The 27,267-nt window shown below is 34.9% G+C and overlaps 1 protein-coding gene across 1 annotated transcript in view; it reads right to left on the bottom strand.

Moving 5' to 3' along the window:
• The window catches only part of DNAJC13 (DnaJ heat shock protein family (Hsp40) member C13), a 109,670-nt gene that overhangs the window by 28,050 nt on the left and 54,353 nt on the right, over positions 1 to 27,267 (bottom strand). The window contains exons 21-38 of the mRNA XM_010987812.3: positions 23,630 to 23,712; positions 22,062 to 22,215; positions 19,464 to 19,567; positions 19,217 to 19,376; positions 17,918 to 17,980; positions 17,138 to 17,239; positions 15,647 to 15,751; positions 14,711 to 14,913; positions 13,551 to 13,635; positions 10,736 to 10,890; positions 10,193 to 10,238; positions 8,165 to 8,319; positions 6,669 to 6,870; positions 5,158 to 5,273; positions 4,519 to 4,597; positions 3,265 to 3,400; positions 1,053 to 1,237; positions 533 to 607 (exon numbers count right to left, since the gene is read on the bottom strand). Of these exons, the coding sequence (XP_010986114.1) occupies positions 533 to 607; positions 1,053 to 1,237; positions 3,265 to 3,400; positions 4,519 to 4,597; positions 5,158 to 5,273; positions 6,669 to 6,870; positions 8,165 to 8,319; positions 10,193 to 10,238; positions 10,736 to 10,890; positions 13,551 to 13,635; positions 14,711 to 14,913; positions 15,647 to 15,751; positions 17,138 to 17,239; positions 17,918 to 17,980; positions 19,217 to 19,376; positions 19,464 to 19,567; positions 22,062 to 22,215; positions 23,630 to 23,712 (2,208 nt within the window). The remainder of the gene's footprint in view (positions 1 to 532; positions 608 to 1,052; positions 1,238 to 3,264; positions 3,401 to 4,518; positions 4,598 to 5,157; positions 5,274 to 6,668; positions 6,871 to 8,164; positions 8,320 to 10,192; positions 10,239 to 10,735; positions 10,891 to 13,550; positions 13,636 to 14,710; positions 14,914 to 15,646; positions 15,752 to 17,137; positions 17,240 to 17,917; positions 17,981 to 19,216; positions 19,377 to 19,463; positions 19,568 to 22,061; positions 22,216 to 23,629; positions 23,713 to 27,267) is intronic.

Genomic DNA, 27,267 nt, shown 5'->3' with positions numbered 1-27,267 from the left:
CTAAATTTTGCTGGCATAAACAAAAGGCCACATAAAGAGATGAATTCTACAATGATCTTAATGAATTCCTGAAGGATCTTCTATCAAAGAATTTAGCAGAAAATAAGCCACTGTAATTATTAGGGACAGGAGAGGGAGGCAGAGAAGGAAATTATGGAAGGGGATAGAAGATAAATGAAACAAGAATGGCAAAATGACAACTGTTTGAAACTTGGCAACAGGGACAAGGGATCATTGTACCATTCTCTACTCTAAGAAAAGAAAAATTAAGCCATCAGATCACATATGATTTAGTGCAGTGGTTCTTAGAATGTGATACACAGACCAACAGCATCAGAATCACCTGGAAACTTGTTAGAAAAGCACATTCTCAGGCTCCTGCTCCAGACCTACTGACTCAGAAGCTGTGGCAGAGGGAGAGGAGGCAGAGCCGAGCAACCCAGGTTTTAATGAGCCCTCCGAGACTCTCACAGATGCTGGAGTCTGAGCCCCTGGTCTGCTGTAACTTCTTGGAACCTTGTTTTAGCCTCACCTGTACTGACATGTCACTTGGTTTACTGGAACGATTCAAGACAGCCACGCAGCGACTAAATGCCTCTTGTAGGACCTGCAGAGACAGAATTCAGTCATTAACTCTCCATTTTGACATGATGTCTGAAAAGTCTTTTCTGATAGGAATAAAACATTAATAACCTTCTAATGTTAGAAACTTGGTAAATAAATGTTTGCTGAACTAACATTTGTTAAATAAACAAGTAAACAAAGGAATCCTAGAAGTTTCTTTTTAAGCATTCCCACTGAGCTAGTTTGTAAGTAACATTAAAGTTCACCAATCTTGAATCCAGTACTCTCTAATTCATATTATGAAATAAAGCTCCATTTCTACCTTTAATTCTCATATTAGAATATAGAGAATATACATTGTCATCTGTTGGAATAAATTCAAGAAACTGAATCAACTATATTTGTACTTGGTGAATTTTCTATTGCCAAGAGTCATACAATGGGCCCAACCTAGCTTGAAGACAAGCACAAAGGTCATTCCACATCACCTCAATTCCATTCTCCCTCCTGAGCTCTTCAGCATTGAGGGCTGAGCAGTTAACAGTATGGAAAGCCAGCTCTGCGGCAGCAGGCAACAACGGTGATTCTTTAGAGAACAGGAGGTCATCTGAAGTTTCCATCGTTATAGTCCGAATTAGCATGGGGTATCCGGCATATTTATAAGGCTGTAAATCTGAAATGATGATGATCATAAGTTATGTTCAATTACATTGCCAAAAAAAAAAAAAAAGATTAAAATAATCAACATCTTAAATGTCTCCTAATTCAATTTATAAAACAAAATTAAACCAAGTACAAATCCCTTGGATCTCTTCTTTTCTAGCAAATTTGTTTGGTTGACTTTTCTATTAATGTTTCTACTAGAAAAAGAGTATTTTCTAGTAGATTAACTGAACTTGGTGTATAGTGATTTTGATCCTTTTCAGAATATCTACTTTCTATGTTGTCCCCGTGATCTTTGTAATTTTTCACCTGATCATAGACAGCAAGACATAGACAATGCACCAGAGGTTGTTCTTATCTCTTATAAAGACATAATGAGAGACATCTGATTTAAATGACAGTGAATATTTTATATTCTGCTTTCTGAATAACAAGCACACTTTTCTATTTCACTAGTTACCGTAAAATAAACACTTGAAAATAATGAATATAATTTGTTACTAGAGATACAAGGTAGAGATAGTTAATTTATTAGCTATACTTGGTTGAGTCCATGTTTTGATAAGCAAATTTAAAAGAAAAAGCTGAAATGTGGAAGTGCTCAATTCCTCTCTTCCTTTCATCCTATTTTTTTTAAACTAATTTATCAGGCAAGAATATGCAAATTAATTGGCTTTGACTTCCTAAGTACCTCTGTCATCCTACTTGACATCAGCATAAAGCTTTTTCCCTTTTGAGAATGACCAGTAATCTGCCTTAAATTGACTCATTTCTAAGATGGCTTAAAAACCCCCTTGGAACTGATCCTAGCAGTCCTAACACATACATATACGTATGTGGTAAGAAAGCAGAATGAATTAATCTTAAGTCCTATCTGATCAGGATCCTCAGCCCAAAACTTATTGGACATAAACTCCTTTTGGGAAGAGTGGAAGACAGCCTGAAAAAACATTCTCACCCTGATAACAACCCAATGGAGAGCCACAACTGCACCCTGTGGCTACTACAGTTACTGCCATTAAAAAATAACCAGTGGTTTGAAAAGACTTCTTTAAACCCATTCTGACTAGTGATAAATGCCATGTAACTAATGCTTTCTGTTGAATTCATATGCAAAAGTGAATCAGTTAATCACTGTTCTCTAATGACCAAACTGCTAGAGCCCCATGCTGTCCCCTCCAATACTTAGACTGCAACTCCTCTTGTCTCCAGTTACCCAACAGTCCTCCTGCTTAACTCAAATCCCCATTGCTTTCTCCCATCATCCTACAGAGCAAATTGGTCTCCCACTTTGTGCTGTAAGTCAAGTTTAGTTCCCAAACCAAAGGACACCTGCCACACTGACCCTAACTCCCTACCCCCAACCAAGTCTTAACATTTTTCAATGTGTCCCTAGCTTTCTGGCTGCTACTATTAGGTCTACCACAAATGGCCCTAAAAGCGAGCTGGAAATTCCCAACAACCCTGCACCCTGAAATCACACCTATTTTGTCTGCAACAGTTTTCCCAACTGTCCTAACAGGAACAGAGGATTCTGAGAGCCACCACAGGAAATGAAGTGTGGGGGGATATTTGTAATTATGGCAAAAGTTTCTGTTGCTTTTTAAAAAACAACACTCTTGGTGTTTTCTACCTTTAGAGTTTTTGGATAGCTACAGTCTTCTATATGTGATTTAATAACATTTAATGAACCTTAAATTCCAGATCCATTTTAGATCTTATTTAATATGTTTCCTGCTAAATGGCTAAACAAGAAGCTAACCAAGTACCTCCAGAGATCAGAAATGTCCTTCAGGAAGGAACAATGAAATCCTGTTACAAATGTAAAATATTGAAAAACATAGGTAAGAAGTGAAAGGTATAAAATAAACATTTTGGACCTTCTTATAGAGAACTACTCTTCTACTGTATCAAAATCCAATTCTAAGGAGTCTTTTGCAATAATAGTAAGAAATCTATTAAAATAGGCCACAGAAGCAAAGAACATGGCAGAAGTAACTACAGGGTAAATTAAAATTTGAGAATAACATGTCTTACCTTCTTTATGACGGTTAAAGAGGATGCTCTGTGTTTTCAGAATTAAAATTATATTCTCTGGATCTGGTCCATCTGTTATTTTTGCTGATTTGGTACATAAAAATTCATAGGCTTTATTTACCTTTTCAAACATATCCTGTATGTAACCAAAGACAATTTTTAATTTAGAACATCTCAAATCACAGCTTAAACAGAACACAGCTGGTTTGTATTCTACCAGTAACTTTAGTTATTATTTTGTTTTTTTACATTAAGGAATTCATTCCTACTGTAATCTAGGTGGCAAACGATTTTTTTTTTCCAAATAGCTATTCAATGATCTCAGTACCATTTACTGAAAATTTTTCTTCACTGATTTATACCATACTTATGTTAAACTCATTAACACTAGAGACAGTTTCTGAGTTGTTATAAAAATAGTTGTAAGAGCTATTGTTTACTGAGTACTAAGGCAGGCACTGTGTTACATGCTTTACATACATTATCTCACTAAATCCTCAAGACAGCCATGTGAGGCATGTATCATTATTATCTTCATTTTTTAGATAATGGTAAGTAACTTGCCTACGGTCAGAAAGTCCACTGCTGACAGAGCTAGTAAGACTCACACCCAGGTCTGACTCCTAAATCCATGCTCTTAAACTGCTACATTATGTTCCTTGATCTACGTGTTAACCCTTGTACCAGTATAATACTGTTTTACTATTACAGTTTTGTAGAGTATTTTAATATCTGGTAGGTTAATTCTAGCAGTTAATACTGATTTCAAGGTTTCTTCCTATCCTGATTTTTATTTTATTTCCCAGATGAATCTGAATTGCTATAAATTTCTCAAAAATATTCCAGGCTTTTGACTAAAAATGCCTTACACATATAAAAGTGGCATCTTTCCAATGCTGTTCCTATTCAGGAATATTGCCTATCTCTAATAAAAAAAAACGCTGACCCTGAAATCAGTGGAAATAACTCCAAGTTGCTAGCAACAGACAATCAGTCCTAGTTGTAATGGTTCTTATGTGACTTCATCTGTTATGAATCTCAGGTAGTACTGTAGTAGGAAGCTGGGAGAGGCAAGATCATGGAATGCCGGCAGCAGACGACTTTAAAAGTCTGAATCAAAATTTATACTTTTTCTGGACACGTATTACGAAGCAGACACTGACACACAGGACGAGTAGATCTTTCCTCTCCCTAAAATGGTAATAAAGCAAAAGGAAGTCAACCCAAAGCCCTAATTCCAAAGGCAGGACATACCCTCCCTTCTGGATTCTTATCAGGGTGGTACTTCTGTGCAAGTCTGAAGTAAGCTTTTCTAATCTTGCTCTCATCATGCCTGTTAAATAGGAAAATTTGTTTTATGAATACAGTAAGGTGCAAGAAAAATATTTACACGATCATCTGAAGTAATATTTTAAGAATATTGTATTGTGTATGACCATTTACTAGGCATCAAATTAAACCCAGTAAGATTTAAGTAAGATTATTCTTATGTGTTATCTTTACAGTGTGAAAGATAAAACCTAAATATTCCCTAGGCAAGGTTATCATTCACTTCAAATTACAAAACCCTATTTGGGGTTTGAAGAACTAAAAAAAAAATTTCTAAACTTTTAAAAATGTTACTTCAAGCTCTATAATTCTAAGTTATTTGAACTATCAGCCTTGCCAAAAATTACAAATTCAGTCTATGTATAAGAAAATGTCTTTTAAACTATTTTTCTCTAACACGCCTATTCTACTATAAAACTGCACTGATCAAGAAATACAGTAAATCTGCATTCTTTCCTGTACACCTGTCATTTAGGATTCTAGACATACTGCTAGCATGTCTCTTCCTCACGCATAACACAAACTGCGAGCAAAAGAGGTAAGGCGATACTGAAAACGACTCACGGCCCCTGTCCTTGAGGGAGGTTCAGCACTTCATAAGCATCATCTATTGACATTGTAGGCGGCTTCTTCTCTACTTCCTTCTTCCAGGCATCAAGGGTATCTTTTAGAAGCTTAACCTTAAAAGACAAGATTAAAACTTACGTCTATCAAACTTTTTCAAAATATAATTTTTAAGTTACAGAACTGTTGTGCCGTATTTTTTTAAACTGACATTCTAGGCTATTCAATTAACAGCTTTCTGAAATACAAGTAACCAAAATCACCTTCTTAGCCCTGCTGAAATGTCAGGTAGCAAGGTTATCTGTTATGGGGCTATATTCCCCTACTTTTAAGTGATATTTTAATTCTCTGTCAATTTTTGTCTCTACTCTTAACTGTTAAAGAAACGTTCAGAAAGTATGGAAAACTCTGGAATTAGTAGATGATACACTGCAGTAAGAAAGCAAGCAGGTGATCTAACATCATTACCGCTATGCTGGCATTCAAACAAATGTAAGGACAGTGAACACAAGAGAGTCTGGGTAGTGCGTGGGGAGAGAGCTAAGGTTCACTGCACGCCTGTATGCCAAGGAGCTGGATGCTTCACAGACTGCAGCAGGTTTAATTCTTGTATAAAATCTCAAAATACATGGAAACACTGAGATTCTGAGAGACAGCTGCAGGTTTCACAGTTAATAAGTGATGGTGCTGGATTCAAACCTAGGTCTGACTAAGAAGCCCATGCCTTTTCTAGGATCTCATGTTGAATCCAGAACCTGCCTTCATTTGGTCACAGCTTGGTGGTACAAATGGCAACTGCTCTGAAATGTTTTGATGGTAAGGATAACGGTATAATCTCTGCTACAGTAACAGACCAACATGGGCACCCACGCCTACTTCATTCCAGGCTTCCAGGAGATACCCAGGGGGGAACCCAAACTGGAGGGTTCCCAAGGCCACTGTGGAAGGGCAGAGAGTAGCTACTACTATACAAATGAGCAAGTCACACTCCAGTGTGTGCCAGGAATTATGCTGTTTTCATGTGAATTCTCACTGAATCTTCCCAAACCACCACATGGAATAGCTGCTATTAGTAGTAGCAGTCTGATGACCATAACTGAGGCTCAGAGAAGACCAGCAGTGTATTACTGAATGTTACACAGAGCCATTAATGGCCACATGGAGACTCAGGCCCAGACTGCCCTACCCCAGCATCTGCCAGCTTAATCAATCTGCTAAAAAGACAAGCTCCCACCAAGCTATTATGGTATGTGTTATATACACGAAATTCAGTTTGTTTCACTTTTGTCACAAAAGATCAAGATCGTAAAGTCTTATGTTCCCTGAAAAAACTGTCTTTCAGTTTGGGATTTACCCAAATATACTCAACGACACTCAGGGCTACACAGTGCTGAAGTAAGAAGGAACACTAATGAAAGCTATCATCCTCATCACAGAAAGAAGAAATCCTCAGAAGCGATCAGAGGCTATTTTTACAGGTTAAGGAGGCACAAATGAATCTGCTGATTTACCGGGTCTTTAATTGGCCAATCTGGAAACCGGAGTGTATCACAAAGTTGCTTGAGGTAATAAATATTACAAAATAGTTCATTTTCCAGTTGTGGATAGTTGATAACTGGGATGGGACAATACTGATAAAGTGCTCTTGTGTTACTCTGAAGACGAGGTGTGAAATCGGCAAGATGGGCAGCAATCTTCTCTATCATGAGGCGCCTACAATTAGAAAAATCTCCAAGCATTATGAAGGGATTATTTTAAAGAAAAGTTAAGAAAGGTAATCATGCAAGGTAATTACATAGATCTTCTTTAGAGTAACTCAGTTACTGGCCTAAAATGAGAGCTTGTAAGAATGTTACTCAGGGTATTCTAAACTTGTTGCATAAAAACACCCAATGGATAAAAACTCATTTGTAATATTATTTATAAAGAAGACCATAGAGAAAAAGGCCGATATTACCAGCTCTTCCTACTAAAAATTCACTCAGTAGGAGGTCAAATGGTATGGTGCATGGATGAGGGCAACAGCCAAGGAATTAGCTATCAAGCCAGTTATCACACCAAAGAAGTTCACTGCATGGTCTTCATTTTAGTTAATTTACCACAATCTAGGGTCTAGGGTCTGGCCCTCAGCTAAGCAGAAACGATTTGCTCAGGATACAGATAGCTACATCTTTTAGACAGGGGGATTCATATTAATCAATCTCAGGAGAAAGATATTATACAGAGTAACTGTTATAAACTTACTCACATTCCTATACACTTGTTCCCAATGAAAAATATGACTGCCATACAGAATATGTTCAAATTGGTGGCCGGCACATGCCAGCCTGTAAGAGAAGCCAAATGATAACCAGTAGGTGGCATCGTGTGAAGTCAGTCAAAGGAGAACGAGTAACTGACTCAGAAGATCGACTGTCATCCAGTTAAGAGGACTGCAGCATTCTCCACAAAGAAGTAGACAAGATCTGGAACTATGAAGTGCCAAGTCTTTTCTGGACAGAACCTACTTGGACACTGACATCTGCTTCAGGGCCTCTCCTTTTTCTTGGTGGAAACAGACTTTTCCTAAGGGATTCTCCTAGGATTAAGGTCAAAATGTGCTGGCCTCATTCTAAAATGATTTTTGGGATTTCTAGTCTGATCCATTCCATATGGGCATCGTTTTTAGTTAGTGGGGTACAGTTCTATTTCCAAATACCCAGAGAGAGTGTCTTGATTTTATCCACATGTTGCATACATACCTAATAATCCATTGCCTAAAAGAACCAGTGGTAATAGGCTCTACCCTTATGTATAAAGCTGTATTAAAGTGACAGTAATTTTGTCAAACTGTGTTAGAACAGAGAAAAGCTTAAGGCCTTGTCAATACTCGTTCCTTGATTTGGCACCAATGACCACTGTGGCTTTAGATTATGCAACTAGTGAAAGTAGTTCATTTGACAGAATTCCAATGAGATGGTAGGAAGTAAAGATTCTGGCTATAAAATACAATCAACTGGCTATTTACCTCATTTCACTGCTCCAGATTGCTTCTGGAGTATCAAATTCTCCTAGAAAAATCTCAGAAAACTTCTCCGGCTCGTAATTTTCTAAGTAACAAACCATTGCTTCTGGTAGAATGTGCCCAAGTATACTTCTCTGAAAAATATCTTGTCCTTTTGTCTTGAAAACAAAACAAAACAAAGTCAGAAACATTAAAGTTATCTCTCAGTTTTCTAATAAATGACTAGGGTTAGAGAACATTTTAAGAAAAGAGAACAAATGGAACAAATGCTTTTAGGCTTTGGAAATTTAGATGGAAACATGGCAAAACGTGAAGTGTGAGGCATCTGGTATAAACTGGGTTGGCATGGGCTCCAGGTGGAGCCAGCTCCCCCAAGCCCTGCAGCAGTCTTAACCTCCTCAGGTGTCAGGTGCTGCCAGCACTGTTCAGGACAATTGGCCTTTGACCACATATAACAGTAATGAACAACACAAAAAAGACCCTGCAAAGATTTACATCATTTACGCTGTGTTATATTGTTGGCTGTAGTTCCCAACTGCACCTACTTCTGTTTTCCAAAAAGTCCAGAAAAATCAAGATCTTAAAGAGCTTATCCTCATGAAATGTGGCTACAATTTAGATGGAGAATTTCTATTAAGTAATTATAATTAACTGTACCTAAGAACTCTATATCCTCTGGCTGACCAAATGGAGTCAGGGTAATGTTCATACTTTATCAAACTAAAATTTGAAACTCATTTCTTTAGCTGATGGAAAAAAATCCTGAAGACTATAAATACTTTTCTTATTTCCTTCTAGGCAAATTCCTCTAGGATCTGACAAAGAGGGGAAAAAAACCCAGACATGGTTTTACCACTGAGGGCAAATACACATTTAGACAATGAATATTTTCAGGCTTTTTACTAATAAAAGCCATAAATTCACTTCTATTAAACTTCTAGGTGAAGAACTGTTCTGCTCTTTAGGACACTGTTATTAGGTAGTTCCTACATCCAGAGTTCTGCTATCAATAAACACTGTTTTGCTGTAATTATTCAAAATATTGTTGAGTGAAATGACATATGTAGTTTCTCATATTATAAAATCTGAAAAAAAAATTACATATGTGTAACTGCACAGAAAAAAAGGAAAGGAAAAAAGAATGCCCAAAATGCCTAATGTTAACATTAAGGTGGTGGCATTAGACGCAAATTTTTTAAAAAACCCTTTTTATATTTTCTATTTCTATAAAGCTAAGAAGATCATACTTCTAAGGTCATCACTTCAATATTATTAGACAGACAGATTACTTTCTCGGGCTTAAATGGCTACTCTATAGAACAGACAGTTTGGTCCAGCATCTGTTGTCAAAGTGGTGTAACACTCCTTGGTTAGTCTCTTACACAGTGATCTAATTTTGGTTCATTCTTCTGCTCTCAATAAAATTTGCCAATCAGCGCTCCATGAAAAGTCTAACCAAATTTTAAACACCCTTCAGTTATGTGTTTACAATAAATATCTCTGCAAAATGTAGGTGTAAAATTATATTTTGTCAAAGGTACTTGCATTTTTTTTGGATTCCTACTTTTCCCCCTCAGTAAAATGGCAAGAACACTTCAGGGCACTTGAAAAATTAACTAGCTTCAAAAAAGAAGCTTAGCACTTCTGCTACATTGGGATCTGAACAAAAACAAGGTTGACGTCTTACTGAGTCTTAGTTGACTATATGAGACTCGGTTATATACTGAATCATTTATGAAAATTACTAAGATAAATTTTACCCAGAGGTAAAATTATATTTACAGCAATGTCAGGCGATAATTCATATCTACAATTTCAATGTTAAGTCTAAAGGCAACATTTCTTTTCATTAAAAAAATTAGTTTAGACTTTCTATGCACAAGGTACTACAAGGAATATAAAAAAAAGAATAAAACAATACCTGCCCTCAAGTGCTTATAATCTAGTGAACATACACAACTCAGGAAACTCTAGTGTCAAGATAGCTTACCCACTGTTAAGTTACATATTCAGAGGACTAATCTGGCTTACCTCTTCTGACTTGAAAGCCTGTTTGGTGTGTGTGTATTTCAAAAATCTAGGAGGAAAAAAAAAATACTTAGCACATATAGGCAACTGATTTAGATTTAGTAACCTTACTTTTCTAAGATCATATTTTTTATATATAAATAAAAGTCACAAAAGGCAACTTGTAAATCCGTATTTCCAAACTGCTTACTTCCATTTAAGGTAAAAACTTACTTAGAAAAAAATTTTAAATTATGGTCATACTAAAATTATGAAATTGAAAAAATTTATCTTCTTAAAATTGAGCAAATGTAAAACTGCATATATAATGTGAATATAGTTATATTACATTTGGAAGATTTAACTACTAGATGATATAATTCTTGTGTTAGATATGGTAGTGTTATTCTGAATTCCCCTATTCTTCTAATTTTCAAATTTTCAGACATATAAATAGCTTGTATAATGAAAATTTTAATAAAAGCAATGATGTACTTATAAAAAATTTAATAATCTGTCCATGTACAATTCAAATCACTTAAAATAAATTCTCATTAGAGCTCTTACCGAGCAACAGGAAGCACATTGGAACCTGTGTACATCATGATAAAGAAAAACACTCCACTAAGATAAAGACGAGGTAACTGTGGGTTATCCTGCATGACATGGTACAACAAAATAGCAACCTTCTCAACAAGTATAGGGTCAAAAGTCAACAGGAGCTAAAAAACAAAATAAAATGTTTTTGTTACTGGGTTGTAAACAACTTGCAGTATCAATCATCTTAGGCTTGTGCATTTCATGTGCTGAGGTTATAGTTTCTTATACATAGTAAGTTGCAAAATAAGAATCAGTGGGATTCTGTATGCTTGTCTACCAGGCTCTCAACAATTTAAAAATGATTTATTTTACAACATTTAACACAGAGAAAAATATTGAGAATTGATCAAAACTTATTCAGAAAAAGCCCAAACATGCCTGAAGCTGTTCTGTCATGATTACAGGTAAAACTGCTTCCTGTGCAGGTATTTTCCTGGATCGACTTCTTTGTTAATGACAAAAGGAAAAATAAAAGCAGCTACACTTTGGGTTTGTTTTAGGTCAGTTGGGTTGAAACGAAGCATTCCCTGAAGACTACTTGAAAACTCAAAGAGCTGATCAGAGAACAGCTTTCAGTGAAACAGCACTGAAAACCAGACCTGTAAGTGCAGGTGGAAGGCAAAAGGGTTACAGGACACAAACTTCTACTACCACAAAGTACTAAAGGATGTGGTCTCTAGAAATCTGAGCTAGCAATACTAAAGGACCACCTGGGATCACGGCAATGAATTTGGACTAGTAAAGCACAATGCAGTATTGCTATGACTAAACACGTGACAAAGAAATGTTAGTTTTATCTTAATTAAAATGGCGTTTCGATTTTGTGTCAATACTTACTTCTGAAGACTCCCTAGTTTGAAGTCAAATGCTACTAGTAAAAAGGTTTACAATAATGAGGGCAAGTGCTAGCTCAGATCAGGGGGTCAAAGTTCTCGATTCAGAGTGTGAGACTGAACAGCAGTGTGTCTTTCAAATAAATAATTTAAATTTCTCTGTGTTTTGGCATCTTATCTGTTTAACAAGATATTTAGATTGTTTAGTATTATGAAATATTTTACAAAAGAAAAATTAAGATGCAATAACAGGATTGTCCCTAGTGTTAAATAGTGTTTGTAGTTCAAGACTTGACATCACTTTAACAAAAATACGCGAATGAAGGCAACAACTCAGAAACTGTGTCTACAGAAAACCTAGACCATTCACTCACTGTATCATTCACTGCATTTGGAGACCACTCTTAATATTCTGGAGCTGTATCAGATGGTAAAACTGGTGATTGCTTTTAAAGTTGAATGATGTACCGAAACCTGTACCAAGCAATGTAGGTAATATCCCCCTAAACCACTACAGCTGCCTAACCGTGCTTAGCAAGAATAAGGCTTCCTAAAGTACAGAAAATTAAGTAAAATCAAAAATAGCTTCTAAAAACTATGTTTTGAAATCAGTATAAAAAATATGGGAGGCATGTATTATTAAAAGTAGCCAGGTTTATCAATAGATTTCTTCTCTTTAATCATTTTAATTGTTCAGATATTACTAAAAACTCTTGGTTAATCCCCAAAGCTTCATGTTACACTGACCATATCTTCTAAAATCTGTATTTTAGTCATCCCTTCCTGGCCTGAAATTCAACATCATTTGCATGTACTTCTTTCCTTTCAATTTCATAAGCCTTAGAAAAATGTATGGGACAGGTAGGTTTTTTAGGCACAATCCTTTATCTGCATGTTGAAAAGGGCCAGGATAAAAACCAAACCCCTCTCCTTACACCACCTCACACACACAGCTGCAGGGTCCCCTCGGCTGCAGTGGTGGTGAGCTATAAGACGTAACTGCAGTGCTCTGTCATTTAAACCTCCTATCAGAGATACCCACAGTAGAAAAGCGTGTAAATGTTTAAATAACAGAAGTTGGGGGAAATGTTTCAGAAGTTGAGAGGGCAATGTCAGTGTCATATTCAGGAGGCTTTTTCATTACCAGGGAGTTAAACAGGCACCTCCACATCCGTGAATGTAAAAATATACAAACTGAGTAACTCTCCTCTCCCTTTTCACACCAGTATACAACTGATGGATACAAACAGCACAGGTAACTGACATGAATTTTAAAGTCACACCACGTGTGGTTAATATATATATATATAAAATTAGATCTGACAACAGAATAATCCATAGACAGGAGGAAAATATTGCCCTGAAATCTCTGGGTCCTGACTTAGGGTTCATCTGGAGTTTAGGTACCTTAATTTCCAAAGAGCAGAATAATAAGAAAAAAGAAGATACTTGAGTACATCTTACATAATTCCAACTCAGTGCTTTGGATCAGTTGCTAACCTTGAAAACAGAAAACGGAGAAGAGTGAAACCCGAAGGCAAGTTGACGAGACTGCTGTGATTATTTCTTAAGATATAACCCACTACGTCCACACCTGTGGTCTGCTGGTGTGCGCCCAGCATCCCTAACACCAACACGCACCACAGACTGGCGCGTGTCACCTTTAAGTCATTATAATGGTGTGACTTTAAGGACAAGTGAAAAATAAAACCTTTGGAGAATAACCCTGGAGGTGTCCTGTGCTTAGGCTCTTGGATATACAACCTTCCACAGTATACTCAGAATATCAACTCGATTAGGAGTAAGTGAAATAAGTGCAACTTGGGGTTCACTTTTTGAAAATGGAAGAGACTACAATAAAAGAAAGACTGCGGCTCATAATAAAACTAAGTAAGAGAAAATAATCCTTAAAATATTGTTCCTAATTTCATAACGTAAAAGGCACCTACCTGAATAATATGGGGAAGGCAAGCATTGTCTGACAGCAGTCTTTTCACTCTGGGTAAAGGCCGAATGATGGCATTATCTTGATCCCTAGAAAATATTTTCTAGGGTCAACATTTAATATATTTATTAAAATTTGTATGTTCAGCGCATATGACATTCTACTAGGCATGAAGCATGTTACCTTACTTTTTTTGTTAATGAAGACTAAGCTCTCATACAGCTGGGAACATGATTAGGTATTTTGGTTTAAATCTATTTGGCTGTTTAATATGACTTCATTTCCTTCCATTAGATTTCCTTGAAAAACAGTACCCTAGAAGAGCCAAAGACTCTTATTTATTATTTAATTGATTAAACTTGGTGTTGTCCAACACACTGTCTGGCTACTCCCCCCAAAGGGCACATCAAATTTTGTCACATAAATTTAAACCTTAATTTAACTGCTCTCAGTAATTTCCAAGCGTAGCCTTAATTTGAATCCTACAGTACTTCCATAAACATTAATTGTATGGTTTCAAGCCTGATCTGAATTTTAAAGAGAACTGGAACTGTGAAAGCCTCGACTGTTATAAAACTGACAATTTCTCAGTAAATTCCATCACAAAATATCTTTAGTTTAATAGTAAGATGATGTATATGCAAATATTTTATAAAGATTGCAAAGTTCCATGCAAGGGTTACAATTACAGCTATCACTGGGTAACACTTTCACCTTCATTAGTCAAGTGTAGCAAGACGTGGGTCTAGTTCTTAAACCAGGAGGGGCTAGCCTGACAGATCAAAAGCCAGGACTCATCACTGTCTGTGAACTACACTGTGTTTATTTCAAATTCTTCATACCTGACTCACATGAATATGACAAGTGTTACTGCTGCTAAGAGTATAGCTAGTAAGCCTCAGTTTTGTAACATTTGAAGTTTCCCAGGGAAAGCTGCTTTAATTCAGCATTTTATCAATACAATTTGCGATTTCTTTCTTTATACCTGTTTCAAAAAACTCCAAAATTCAAAACAGTACTCCCTTAAGGCCACAAATAGAATATCTTTGCTTTAAATCACCAGAATAAATCCCATGCCATAACCACGCAAGCACCCATACAAATGGGGAGGAAAAGAGTTTTAGAGTCCCCTGTTAACCATGGAAATGTTCAATTACATTTTACCTGCTTGGAAAATATCCACACATTGTGATCAACATGTTCAATATAAGGGTAGCAAGGTCAGTTTCATTTAGTACAGCCTGTCCACTGGCTAATAGACACCACTTAAGCTGGGGTATTGCCTGAAGTGGTCGCCATCCATCCATGCCTTGAGCCCAGCATCTGGTTTTTGCATTTAACATTCCTTTGGCCCACAATTCTTGCATCTAAATGAATGGAAGGCATCATTTTTCCAAACAGACAAAACAAAATGAAAAGGTTTGTTAATTTTTTTTTTTATTTTACAGTAAATACAAACTAAACTGAAGTAAACATGCAAGGTCACTATTAGATAACAACAAACTTACAGACAGGCCTCAGGAGCATAAATTTGGCTACTAATGTAAGAAAATAATCATTTAGCTTGTCAAACTGCAAAGCATAAGGAATACCAAAGAATAAAAATGGTAGGTAGAGTGTAAAACAACCAAATAATACATAAGCAGAAGGCTTCGTCTTCTATAAAACTATCTTTGACTAAATTCCAACTAAGCCTGGGAAGCCAAAGATGGGAGGGTAGGATCAAACATTAGCAGGTGTTAAGATGGAAACTGTCCTTGGACTGTACAGGCAATTTTCAATGAATTTCAGACTCCATATTAAACATTACCTGTTCACAGAATATAGAAGCATTATGGCTTGACATAATTATTCACGTAGCAACTTTTACATAAAATTCAATAAAAATCTGAGTGTTACCTCCATATGCAACAGCTTTTAAACAATAAAGTTTAAAGACATGCGTGTGTGCATGTGCGTGTGCGTGTGTGGAAATGAAATGGCAGAGCCCTTGGAGCTGACGACAGTAATTTAAATCAGTTCCACACCTCTACATGTGCTAAAGCAGGAGGCCATAAGAAAGGCTAAGACTTCCACAGAAAGTTTCTCTAAGACATATACCTCATGAAATCCATATGGGCCACTCCTTTCTTTGTCTGCGTTGCCAAAGTACCATTCCTTTTCACTCTCTCTTTTCATGTCTGGAGCAGCTTCAATTACATTGCTCTAAATTTTAAAAAGATGTAGTTATTTTTCAAGGCAGAAACCTAAGGGGGCAGATGTCATAAAAAGTTACACAGTACAATTTGAGTTTGTATTTCTTTAGAAATCCATCTAAATACAATTTTAAGTGATTTTAAGAGTTAAGGATTAGCTGCCTAACCTCATAGTCCGAAAAAGCTACTTCCTTATTATGTATCTGAAGTAAACAGTTTCCTAAATTCACTTGGCAATTTAAGCTAAATTTAAAGACATCTAAATTTAAAACATTCTCAGGGCACTAAAATTTTAGTAGACAAGAATATTGCAAATAGCTATATCATTAAACATATATCATTAACCTAAATCACAATGATCAAAATATTAAAGTTCTTTTGAGGGAAAAAAACTCACTCCAAGTAAGTTTCAATAAATACCTGAGATCGAAGAGTTAAAATGCTAACAGGAAAGTTTTTAGTGGTTTTAAATACTTACTTTCAATCTACTACTCTCATGACAGATCATTTTATATATCCATGTTTATAAGAATCCAGTATAGGATTTTTATGTGGTTAGTATTTTTATTAAAGCATGATCTTAAATACCCTTATTACTGTCAGCTTTCAGTTAGATTCATATAGAGAGGTATAGGAGCATGGTTAAGAGCACAGACTTCTGGGTTCTAACTCTGATTCTCTCCCTTACTGGGTGACTGTGGGCAATATACTTAGCCTCTCTGTTTCTCACTTTCCTCATCTGTAAAATGGGAAGGCTGTTGGGGGACTTAAAGAGTTAATATATTATGTGTACCAGAATAGTACCTGGTACTCTGTAATATAATACAAACCATTATAGTTACTATACCTGATAGTAGAAAATGTCATATCCTAGTATTCAATATTTGGTAATCACAATTTTGCCAAAATATGACACATCTCTTAGAATAAGGAGATTACACAAAAAGTAACATTAAAAACAAAATAATCATCAGTGAGCTAAGTACAGATCCCTTCTATAAGTTAGGTGTCAGAAGGGGCCTTTCAGTAGAGACTTGCAACTCTGTCCTGTTCCTGGCTGGTTTCAATGCTAACAGTTCTAGTTATTTCACAAATGACGGGTTCAGTTTAAATCCTGAAGGACACACTGCCTCAAAATAAGTCACATTAGAGATTTAGTTACTTTAAAAGACAAAAGATACATCAGAAAAATAAAACTCATCAATGTCCATCTTGGTTATTTCACTTTTTGAATGTGTGACAATCTCCCAGACATCAGTACTACCACAATAATATATTGGAGAAACACATTCAAGACCACACATACTGACATATTTTGAGGTTTTTATGAGTCTTTTGACCCTAAATTCATACTCAAAGAATGTTAAACTTGTAAAACCTAGACAAACACACTTACTTGCAGCGGTACAGTAGCTCGGCTCACATGGAGATGCGCAAGGGTGAGCAAGTCCACAAGGATTCTGATTCCATTTGAATCCATGAGGTCCTTAACATTTTTCTGGAAGACAAAAACATTGTTTACATCACCTAAAATCTTTCCAATGGATATTACTACCTAAAAGGCTCTCCAAGAAGAGAATTATTTGGAATCTCTTTGAAAAAACTGACACACAACTATAATTACTTGGTATTTTCAAGATTTTGTATTCATTTATTTAGATAAAGATTAAAAGGCATATATTTAGATAAAGATTAAAAGGGCAGAACTATATTACAGAGAGATCACATAAAAGATTTTTACTTACATATATTCTGAACAAAATAAAATAAAAATAAACAAATTAAAGCCTGATGAGAATAGCAGTCATGATAAATTCTATGGTTCTAAAATTACCCTGCATTTTGCAAGGCCTTTTTGTTAATAAACAGGTTATTCTACAATCAGAAATAAAATCTAGTACATTAAAAAACTTTTTGATGTTCCAGTTTGTTTTTGTAAACAAGATAAAAACTGGTAAGTTCTTAAAAGTTAGAAAGAGATTATAATTTAAATTAAGTTTTCCTAGGACTTATTCACTTTACTTTATTTAAAAATCTTTGCATAGAGCTTTCTGATCTGAGAAGAAAAGGTAAGAATCATGTCCGGATAATTAACCCAAACTGTAATTATTAATCTTTGTTACATACACATGTGACTTACTTGGAAATAACAGAACACCTGTGCAAAATACTGTACCTTATTAAGGATCAACTTGTTAAGGAAGAGGATCAACCTATCTCGTTCAAGTTTATCTGTACACTATTGAAATAAATGAGAATTTAGTTAGAAGTGAATAGAAACACAAAGCAAGATATTACCATCACTGGACAAAGTCAATCAACAGCCAATAAGAAATAAAAGTCATCTTTTAAACAAAGACAATCAGAGAAGACTGTCAATTATTACAATTCCTCAATGTCTTAAATTCTTTGTAATTTTATATAACTTGTCTAATTTCCCTAGAAAGATAGTGATTTTGTCATAAAAAGATTAATATGTAGCTTTAAGAATAAATATGAAAATTGAAGTAAATGAAAGAATTGGCCCAAATGATACTAAGTAAAAATTCTAAAGAATTACTGTTTCATATAAATCACATCATCATGAACATAAACAAGAAGGAAAAATGCATTTTACTACAATACAAATGCTATGCCACAGTACTCAGGTTCACTGGAGTAACAGTGAATTAGAATTCAATAGTGCGATCTGGTGTAACAGCAAACAATAAATTTTCGTCTGATTATTTCCTGGGTGTGTTTTGTGAATTTATTCAGAATCCGTTTTCTAATCCACAAAGCATAAGATAGTTAAGGCAATTATAACAAGCACTGAAGATCACTTTAAAAATTGGTGAAATGGTTCTAAGTCAGTTCACTGAAATTTTAATTGTTCAATGTAAGAGGAATGCAAACACAAACGAAAGAATAAAGTGTATACACTGTAACAGGTAATACTCAACTTGGAGCTGCATGATGGATGAACTGATCAGTTTGTTCTTTCCCCCACCTTGCTCAAGTGTTAAATGACAAACTTTCTTAAATTAAAATAAGGGGGGGAAAAAAGGTGCTAACTGAAGGATCCCTTTCTTTTGGTTATCAAAAGTTTTTCTACTTTTGTTCTAAAAAGTTTTACTACTTTCACACTTCGAAATTTAGTATGCTAGCATCATTTAAAATTACAACTCTAAAAATCACTATTTCTTTTACACACCTGTCCAGCTCATCCATACTTAAAGATTGGCAAATAGGTTGCTAAAGTCGTTCAAAAGCAGCAACTGAAAAAAATACACTGACATGGACAAATGCTAACCCATTAACTATTTTCCTATTCATCTAACTTATATTTAAAAAAGCATAATATGCAATATAGAAAAACTCATGTAGAAAGTTACGGTAGCAGTGTAATCAAACAGAATTTAATTTTAGTTTTGAAAATTGAACATATACCCCAATGACACTACCAAATAGCAGTTTCTTTTCATGATATCCTTACCCTCTCTAACATTCCAATGATGTATCTTGTATCTGTAAAAGGTCCTATTTCTTCATGACATCTGCCATAAACAATAGCAAGGGCTTGTAAACATAAACACTTCATGTTTACTTTTGGGGTGAGCAGGAAACGATGATAGAGCTCATTGAAAAATTCATACCTAGATTTGAAAAAAAAAGTTCACAGGAGAATTAGCCATGAAACTAATAGTGAAAACAAACATAACAAGACATGAAGAGAAGCTTACGATCTCTTAATTGATCCACTGTCTTCATTCTCATCTTCCTCCAACAGTAATCTCAGGTAATAGTCTCCTATTTTGATTTCTTCTGCCAAGCACTCATATTTAACCTTTATTAATAAAAGCAAATTACATTATTCTAGTTTACAATCGATTTTTGGCAATTTCCACATAATCACTTCTTAAATTTTTCTGTTCAGAGCTTTTTTCTTTTCTTTATAAGACAGGCTTTAACAAGAACAAAAAAATTATTTCCTAAAATATCTGGTAATTCATTATTATTAATGACTTAAATGTTAAGAGTCAGGATTACATACCAATTTTATGAATGTAAAACTTGCTGATAAAAACAGGACTATATGGTATCCAAGAAGATTTAAGATTAGCACCAAAACATCATTCAGGGATTTCTGCTTCATTCCCTTCCTGGCTGGCCACAATCAAGCAAGAAGCAAATGGTCCCACATCGTACAGTTCGCCCACCTCACACAAGGTACTTCAGGCCGTCCTTCATCTCCCCCAATTAACTACATTTTATGGTACATTTTTATCCAGCATTCATTCTCTGTATGTCCAATTACTCCAGGCCACATACTGGGGGTGATACATGAGGAAGTGGCCCATGATCAGGAGCCAGCACAGCATCATGACCCCTGTACTCATGCTGCTTGTCTCAAGCAAAGATTTGCAAGCAATCGTAAGAAGGAATTCTTTGATCAGTTTATTAAAATTCTTTTTACAAAGCCTAAAATGACTGATTTCTAAAAATATAAACTATACAAAATCAAATATACATATGTATATATGTATATCCATTTCACTTTTTCCTATAAATTCTGAATTTCAATTCATTAAACTTTTCTTTACTAAGAATACAAGGTGCATGCCATGCACTGCTCTAGTCATCAGGGATGCAGCAATACACAAACAAAAACTTCTGTCCTTATAGAAGTAGCAGACAAAAAGTAAAACATATATGGTAGTTGGGTGATAGTAAGTGCTACAGAGTGAAATGAAGCAGGGAAAGGGGATAGAGACAATGTGTGTCTGTCTGTCTGACTGTCTATGAAGAGGGATGCATTTTAAAACAAGGTGGTCAGAGAAGGCACACTCAGATGACATTCAGGAAAAGACCAGAAGAAAATGAAGCTATCTGGACAGAAGAATACTCTAGACAGAGGGAACAGAAAGTAGAAATATCTTGAGTCAAGAACATGAATTTGGCATTTTCAGGGAAGCCAATGCGCCAAAGCAAGAGAGAGAATGTTAGGAGATGAGATCAAAGAAATAATGCCTGGGTTTAGGAGGTGCAGATGCCGTCTTGTAAGTCATTTTAAGGACCCAGGCTTTTGCTAAGTAACTCGGGAACCAATAGGAGCACCACAGGGCTTTGAGCAGAGAAGTAACATGATCTACTTTACATTATAACAAGATCACACTGCGATTATGTTGGTAATAGATTGTAAAGAGGCAAAGGTAGAGAAGCAGGGATGTTGCTACAATCATATAGAGGGAAGAGGGCTGGGTTCTGGGTAAATTTTGATGGTGCACTGAATACAATTTGCTGACAAAATTTGGGGGCATGAGAAAAAGATAATTTCAAGGGTTTTGACTAGAAAACAAAGAACTGCCATTATCTAAAATCAGAAACTCTTCAAGTAAAGTAGCTTCGAGGGAAAAACAAACAACAGTTTTAGAGCTAAATTCTAGTTAATTATTAGATATTAGAATAAAAGTACGAAGTCTAGGAAAGAAAGTCTAAGCAGTAGATAAAAATCTGGAAGCCACGAGCAAAGAAAAAAATTTAAAACCACAAGAATGGATGAGATCACTGAGGCGATAAATATAAACGAAAAGAAGTCCAAGAACTGATGATCCTTCAGGACCAGCCAACATTTAACAGTTGGGGAAAAAAGGAAAAATGAATAAATAAGGAAGAATGGACAGTAAAGGTGAAAACCCAGGAGAACACGGACTCCCAAAATCAAAATAAAGAAAGTTTTTCAAAGAGGAGGGAACAAGCACAAAGAAATCATTGCATGTTTCAGACATGCAGCTGGGCGGAAGAGCAAAGCCAGCAGGGTCATGCACATGCTCAAATTTACAGCTGTAATAAAAGTTTAAATTATATACAGAAACATACAAGATCATCTACCACTAACACGTTTCTTGTTCTCATTTTGTCATTTTTCACGTTAATATTTTAATAGAACACAAAAAAAAATGGCCACCTTCACAATCAAACTACCACAAAAATTAATTAAGAAACAAGAGGAACAGACTATGTTTCAATCAAGAATCTAAGTAGGAAAAAAAAAATTAAAGAACAGATCTGGGATACATAGGATCAAATGCGTTAATTTCATTCTCAGGCACAAAGCTCAGGCACTTAACAAAATTAATTTTTCTTTCATCTCAGGCAAAGGTTAAAGTTTTACAGTATTTCCTCCATAAAATTAAGAGTGATAGGTAAAGATATATGTTAGACAACTACAAACTTTTTTAGTTTTGGAAAAAGTCAAAAAATAATACATGCTTAAAAACACACACACACACACACACACACACACACACACACACACACACACACAAATTAACATTTACCTCAAATTCATGGTGGTTCCAGGAGATCACATTAGCACTACCGAGCTCTCTATCAATATTAAACGCTCTCATTTCAGATTCAAGACTATCTCTCAATTCTTCTCGTGTTTTGAAATTCCAAATTAGGTTTGACCTGGCATGGTCCTGACCAAACCTAGACATACATGTAATCAGAAAATAGTGGGAAGCAATAAACATTAAAAAAAAAAACTATAAATATGCCTTACTACAACTCATAATAAACAACAAAACAGTGGAATGAATAAACTTTAGCAAGTGGAAAGAAAGAAAGTAAAATCTCTGTAAAGTAAATATAGTAAAACGTTAATGGTAGAATTTTAGTCACTGGTATAAAGGTGTTCATTGTAAAATTCTTTCACCTTTTCTGTATGTTTGAAAGTTTTCATACTAAATGTTGAAGGAAAAATGAACACAAACTAAAAAACAAATCTCTGTGAATTTCAAAACAAAGAACTGATATTTCAATTTCAATATTCATTGCTAATATAAATTCCAGTCAGAAAAGAACCATAAACAGGTATCAAATTTCAGGTTAGGGATAAGAATCTCTGGATTACTAGATGTGAAGTGTGTGGGATGAGTGACATTCTACATTAGAACGTTACAAACTACCTAAGAAAAGTATACTGTTAAACTGCCAAGCTCTGGCTGACATTTTCAAAATACTTTCCTTTTATTCCTGAAATTATTTAACCATTGTAATACATCTGGACACAAGTCTGAACTAGGGATGGATGGGCTTCATATCCATTCTTTTTCAATCTGCAATCCTCCTAGAAAGTCTGATGCCAGAGTTCCAAGGGAATTCTAGGGGGGACAACACAATTGAGGGTTCCAGAGGAAGAAAACCAAGGCATATTCTTAAGGCCATACTATATACATACTACACTTTTAAAATACTGTGGAAGTTTTCAAAGCACATTTTTTCCTTTATTACCCAAGGTATAATCAATAGCTCAGCTTGCACTCACAGCTGAGTACTGTGAGTAATCTCAAAGGTTTGCAAACTCCCCAAAATGTTTGCTTAGAAGTCCTTCTATGCATGTGGCAGGGAAGAGTGTTGGGGAGGTGGGAGGATGGCGCATTAGATGGGGAAAAGAAGGGATCAGCATCCTAGAAAGGCTGAGAAAGTATATGAGGTCAGCTAACTTGGACACTCATTTCCTACAAGTCTACTCATGTTTTCATCATCCAACTCTTTAAAGATTCTATTTTCAACAAGGCTTTAAAGAAGTTACAACACAGTTATTTATAAGCCATAATAAAGTGTCTTAAAGTAACCATCTCTAAACCTTAATAAAATTCTTAAAGTATCTCTGGCTCTTCAGACTACCAACACTCTATAAAAGGCCTTAATTTTATGGAAGCATCACTAATCATACCAATCTTAGCAGTTATAGTTCTTGACTCTGAAAGCATGAAAACACCTATAGCGTAAAGCACTAGATTCAGGCCAGGAAAAAAAAAAAAAAAAAAAGGAAAAAAGTCATGATTTTTCTAATGGCAATGCCAAATTTAATTAATTGGAAAAGAGACTTAAAGTTTACCTATAATAGAAGAGATCCCAGTTTGCTTCTATTTTTATTCTTTGTCTTCTCTTTCGAAGAACTACTGGCTTTTGATTTATATTCTGGAAAAGAAAAAAAAAAAACCTTGATAGTGCTCAATCTGGGGCTACCAAATAAGCTCAGTCAGAATATAATCATTTTGTAAGTGATTTTGGCAGAGACACACTTAATGAAACAAAATATGAAGATAGAATATTAGATTACATCACAATATAACAGTTTGCCAGCATTTATTTCTATAGTGTTGCTAAAACATTTTCCATGTAGCCTAGAATTGTTTCAACCCCAAAATTTGTTAAAGTTTACAGTGATAAAGAATAAAATCTGTTATCAGTAAAAAAAAAAAAGTGACTTGTTTTATTAAACATTTACATGCAGTTAATATAGAATCATGGCAAAACAATAAGTGCAAAACTTTACAGGTTATTATTAAGCTGCTACCAAAGCCAAGAGAAGCTAATGGACAAGAAATAAGTATCTACACTCAGACACATGTGAAGTGAGACTTTAATTTATTAGACAAAGAATTATCAAAGATGACTCCACATGCCAGGCAGTTTAATGCATTTCACACATGTAGCAGGGACTTAAACTCACCATATTGTTTCTGTCCTGAATTTAATTGTAAAAAAGGAAAAAATAAAAAAGTTTTAAATAAAATAAAAATAAGAGAGGGAACCTGTATCTGCTAAACTACCTATTACACAAATTTCACAAGGGTGTCACCAATATAAGTCTATTACTTTTAGACAGAAAAAGGCCCACCTGCTTCTCTAAGTCTATGACTCGAATTTTAGGCAGTCATAAACCCATTTGAAAATTCAAAGAAAGATATGGTTCTACTCCAGAAAAAGACACATTTATAAGGCTTACTATTAGAGGGGAAGATTTCAAAGATTTCTTGGAAGTCCATACATGGACCAGAAGTTAAGAATCGTTACTCCAAGTAAAACATGCAGATATTTCAGACATGAGAATTCTAATCCTCAATGTGACAGAAGCAAAAAGTAGAAAGCAGTATAGATTAAAACATGAAAGTCTGTAACTTCATTAAGGAAATGGCAAATCATATAAAATAAAGCAAGAAAACAGACTAGACATCACAGAAGGAATAAAGGTTAAATGAGCAGTAAATTTTACAAAGTAAACGCTGCTTGAAATATAAAACATATTAAGGAAGTATTTCCTACAAATTTTAATTCTGTGCACTATCATGAGGACTAATGTAAGGTGACCTGAATAAAGTATATAAACAGTTCAAATTTCAGTTTTAATGACAGATCTTTCCTTAAATTCTCTATTTAAGTAGTTCTTTCTTCAATTTCCCCTGCCCTGAGGACAAAAAGCTGGGAGGCTACAGTAATGAAAATGTAAACTCTCCACAGAAAAAGAAGAACTAGCTCTCTATAAACTAAGTTGACTGATTAAGAGACTAAGGCTTAAAGTCCTAACTGGCTAAGAAAAAAATCTCTAAGTTGAAAATGACATAAATAAGAAAAAAGCAGTTTTATACATAGCCAACGGTTATTATTAATCCAACACAGAACATTAGCTACAAATGCAACTGACGTCATAAACATTCTAATTATATAAGAAATGTGGTTCATTTCAAGACTAGCCAGTTAATCTGGTCAATGGTTAATTGTCAGACTTTAGCTAAAGTACAAGATCATTAATTAGATATTTTGGTGTTAATATTTCTACAAATAAAACAGACACAAAGATTATCCACTGTTTCATAAAGAAATTAATGTTAAAAACAGTAACCTTGGCAGAACAAAACCTTAGCAGAAATAGTCTGCTACCAAAATAATTCACTGACAAGCATACCTGTTTGGTGTTATATTTGCTCAACACTTCAGATAACATCCCATGTAAATGAAACCAACAGACCAATAAAACATTATTAATACTAAAAATATATTTGTTTCCCTCTGAATTTTTGTCATTAAGTAACAGATGTTATCCACAACCCTAGCTAAAATAGCTTTGTGTTCAAGCTTATGCTGGATAAATGTTATGTATGAAGTCTGATGCCAAAAACTTATTTTCAGTATAATTGTATCCAACAGCTTGAAACAACTGTTATTTTAGAACTGAGTTTATTTACCTGAAGCCAGAAGCTTATAATTTTTAATAACTGTGAAAATCATTCACATGATACCTGCAGATTTTCAATTATGTATATGCTATAGCAATATTACCAGGACCAGACATGTATAAAGTATTTATTATCTTACTTGCAAATCAAAGCAAGCCCATAGAATAGAGAACAGAGTACTGATATTCTCATTTTATGAAAAAGGAAAGTAAAATTCTGAAAACCCATAACTTGCCATTTGGGTTAATAAATGATAGAGTCAGATGCAGATTAAGCAATTCAAAGTTCGGTGTTCTCTTTACTATCCTAGACTAGCCCGTTTAATGATTCTTTATATAGTGCATGTGTCACTCGTGAAAATCAATTTTCATGGAACAATGAAAATTAGCTCAAATTCTAAAGAACAGAATTTTGGTCTCAATTCCAGATAGACACACAAGACTATAATACTTGTACTCTTGCACCTGATGCCTTATGTTTAGATATTCTGGAAATTCGTAAGAAACCCATTTGTGTTAGAAATTCATAAGAAACCCGTTTCTTTTGCCTTGAAAAAGAAAACAGCTACTACAAAAAAAAAAGAGATAGTGAAAGGGAAAAAATGTATAAGTGTGGTCAACAAAAACCGTGAGATCAAGACATCTTTTACATTAAACTTTTAAGTCAGTCTTAACCACTGCACATTCCATTGTAGACAGAAGAATGCACATTACTGAATTAGGTTCTGTAGCACATACTACATGCTGAAAAATGAGACTAAAACTGTTTTAGATCTGACTTTGATCTGAGAAGCTAATGTTGAAAAATTTAAGTACACGCAGTATATTTAATTTAACAATGTGACTCTTACTTCCAAAATACTTTTCTGGCTAGTTCTCAATAAAAAAGCTAAATAAGAAAGACTACAAAACAAAGTTCAGAGAAGGAAGGAAATAGATACATACAAATTTAAAAGTATAGAAACTGGAAGTTACAAAAAATCAAAAGCAAACAAACAAAGCATAAATACAAAACAGAAACAGACTCATAGACATAGAATACAAACTTGTGGTTGCCAAGGGGGCGGAGGGTGGGAAGGGATAGACAGGATTTCAAAATCGTAGAACAGACAAACAAGATTATACTGTATAGCACAGGGAAATATACACAAGATCTTATGGTAGCTCACAGAGAAAAAAATGTGACAATGAATATATATATGTTCATGTATAACTGAAAAATTGTGCTCTACACTGGAATTTGACACAACATTGTAAAATGATCATAAATCAATAAAAAATGTAAAAAATAAAAAAAGAAACTGGAAGTTACAGAAGAAAAGATGGGAATTTTACATTTAATAACTAATCATTGTCATAAAACTATGAATTAAAAATTTATATAAAAATATCATCAGATCTAGGTGGCATTTCTTCACGTGTTCAGTCAGAAATATGTCTTCCATGCCTGTGAACAGCAACGCCGGAAGTAACCAGGACACACAGAAATGCTAGAGGTTTGGAAGGGGATTTTATTT

Source organism: Camelus dromedarius, chromosome 2 (assembly GCF_036321535.1).
Source record: "Camelus dromedarius isolate mCamDro1 chromosome 2, mCamDro1.pat, whole genome shotgun sequence".
NCBI classification, from domain to species: Eukaryota; Metazoa; Chordata; class Mammalia; order Artiodactyla; family Camelidae; genus Camelus; species Camelus dromedarius.
Note: the sequence above shows the minus strand (reverse complement) of the source record. Positions and strands in the feature narration are given on the sequence as shown.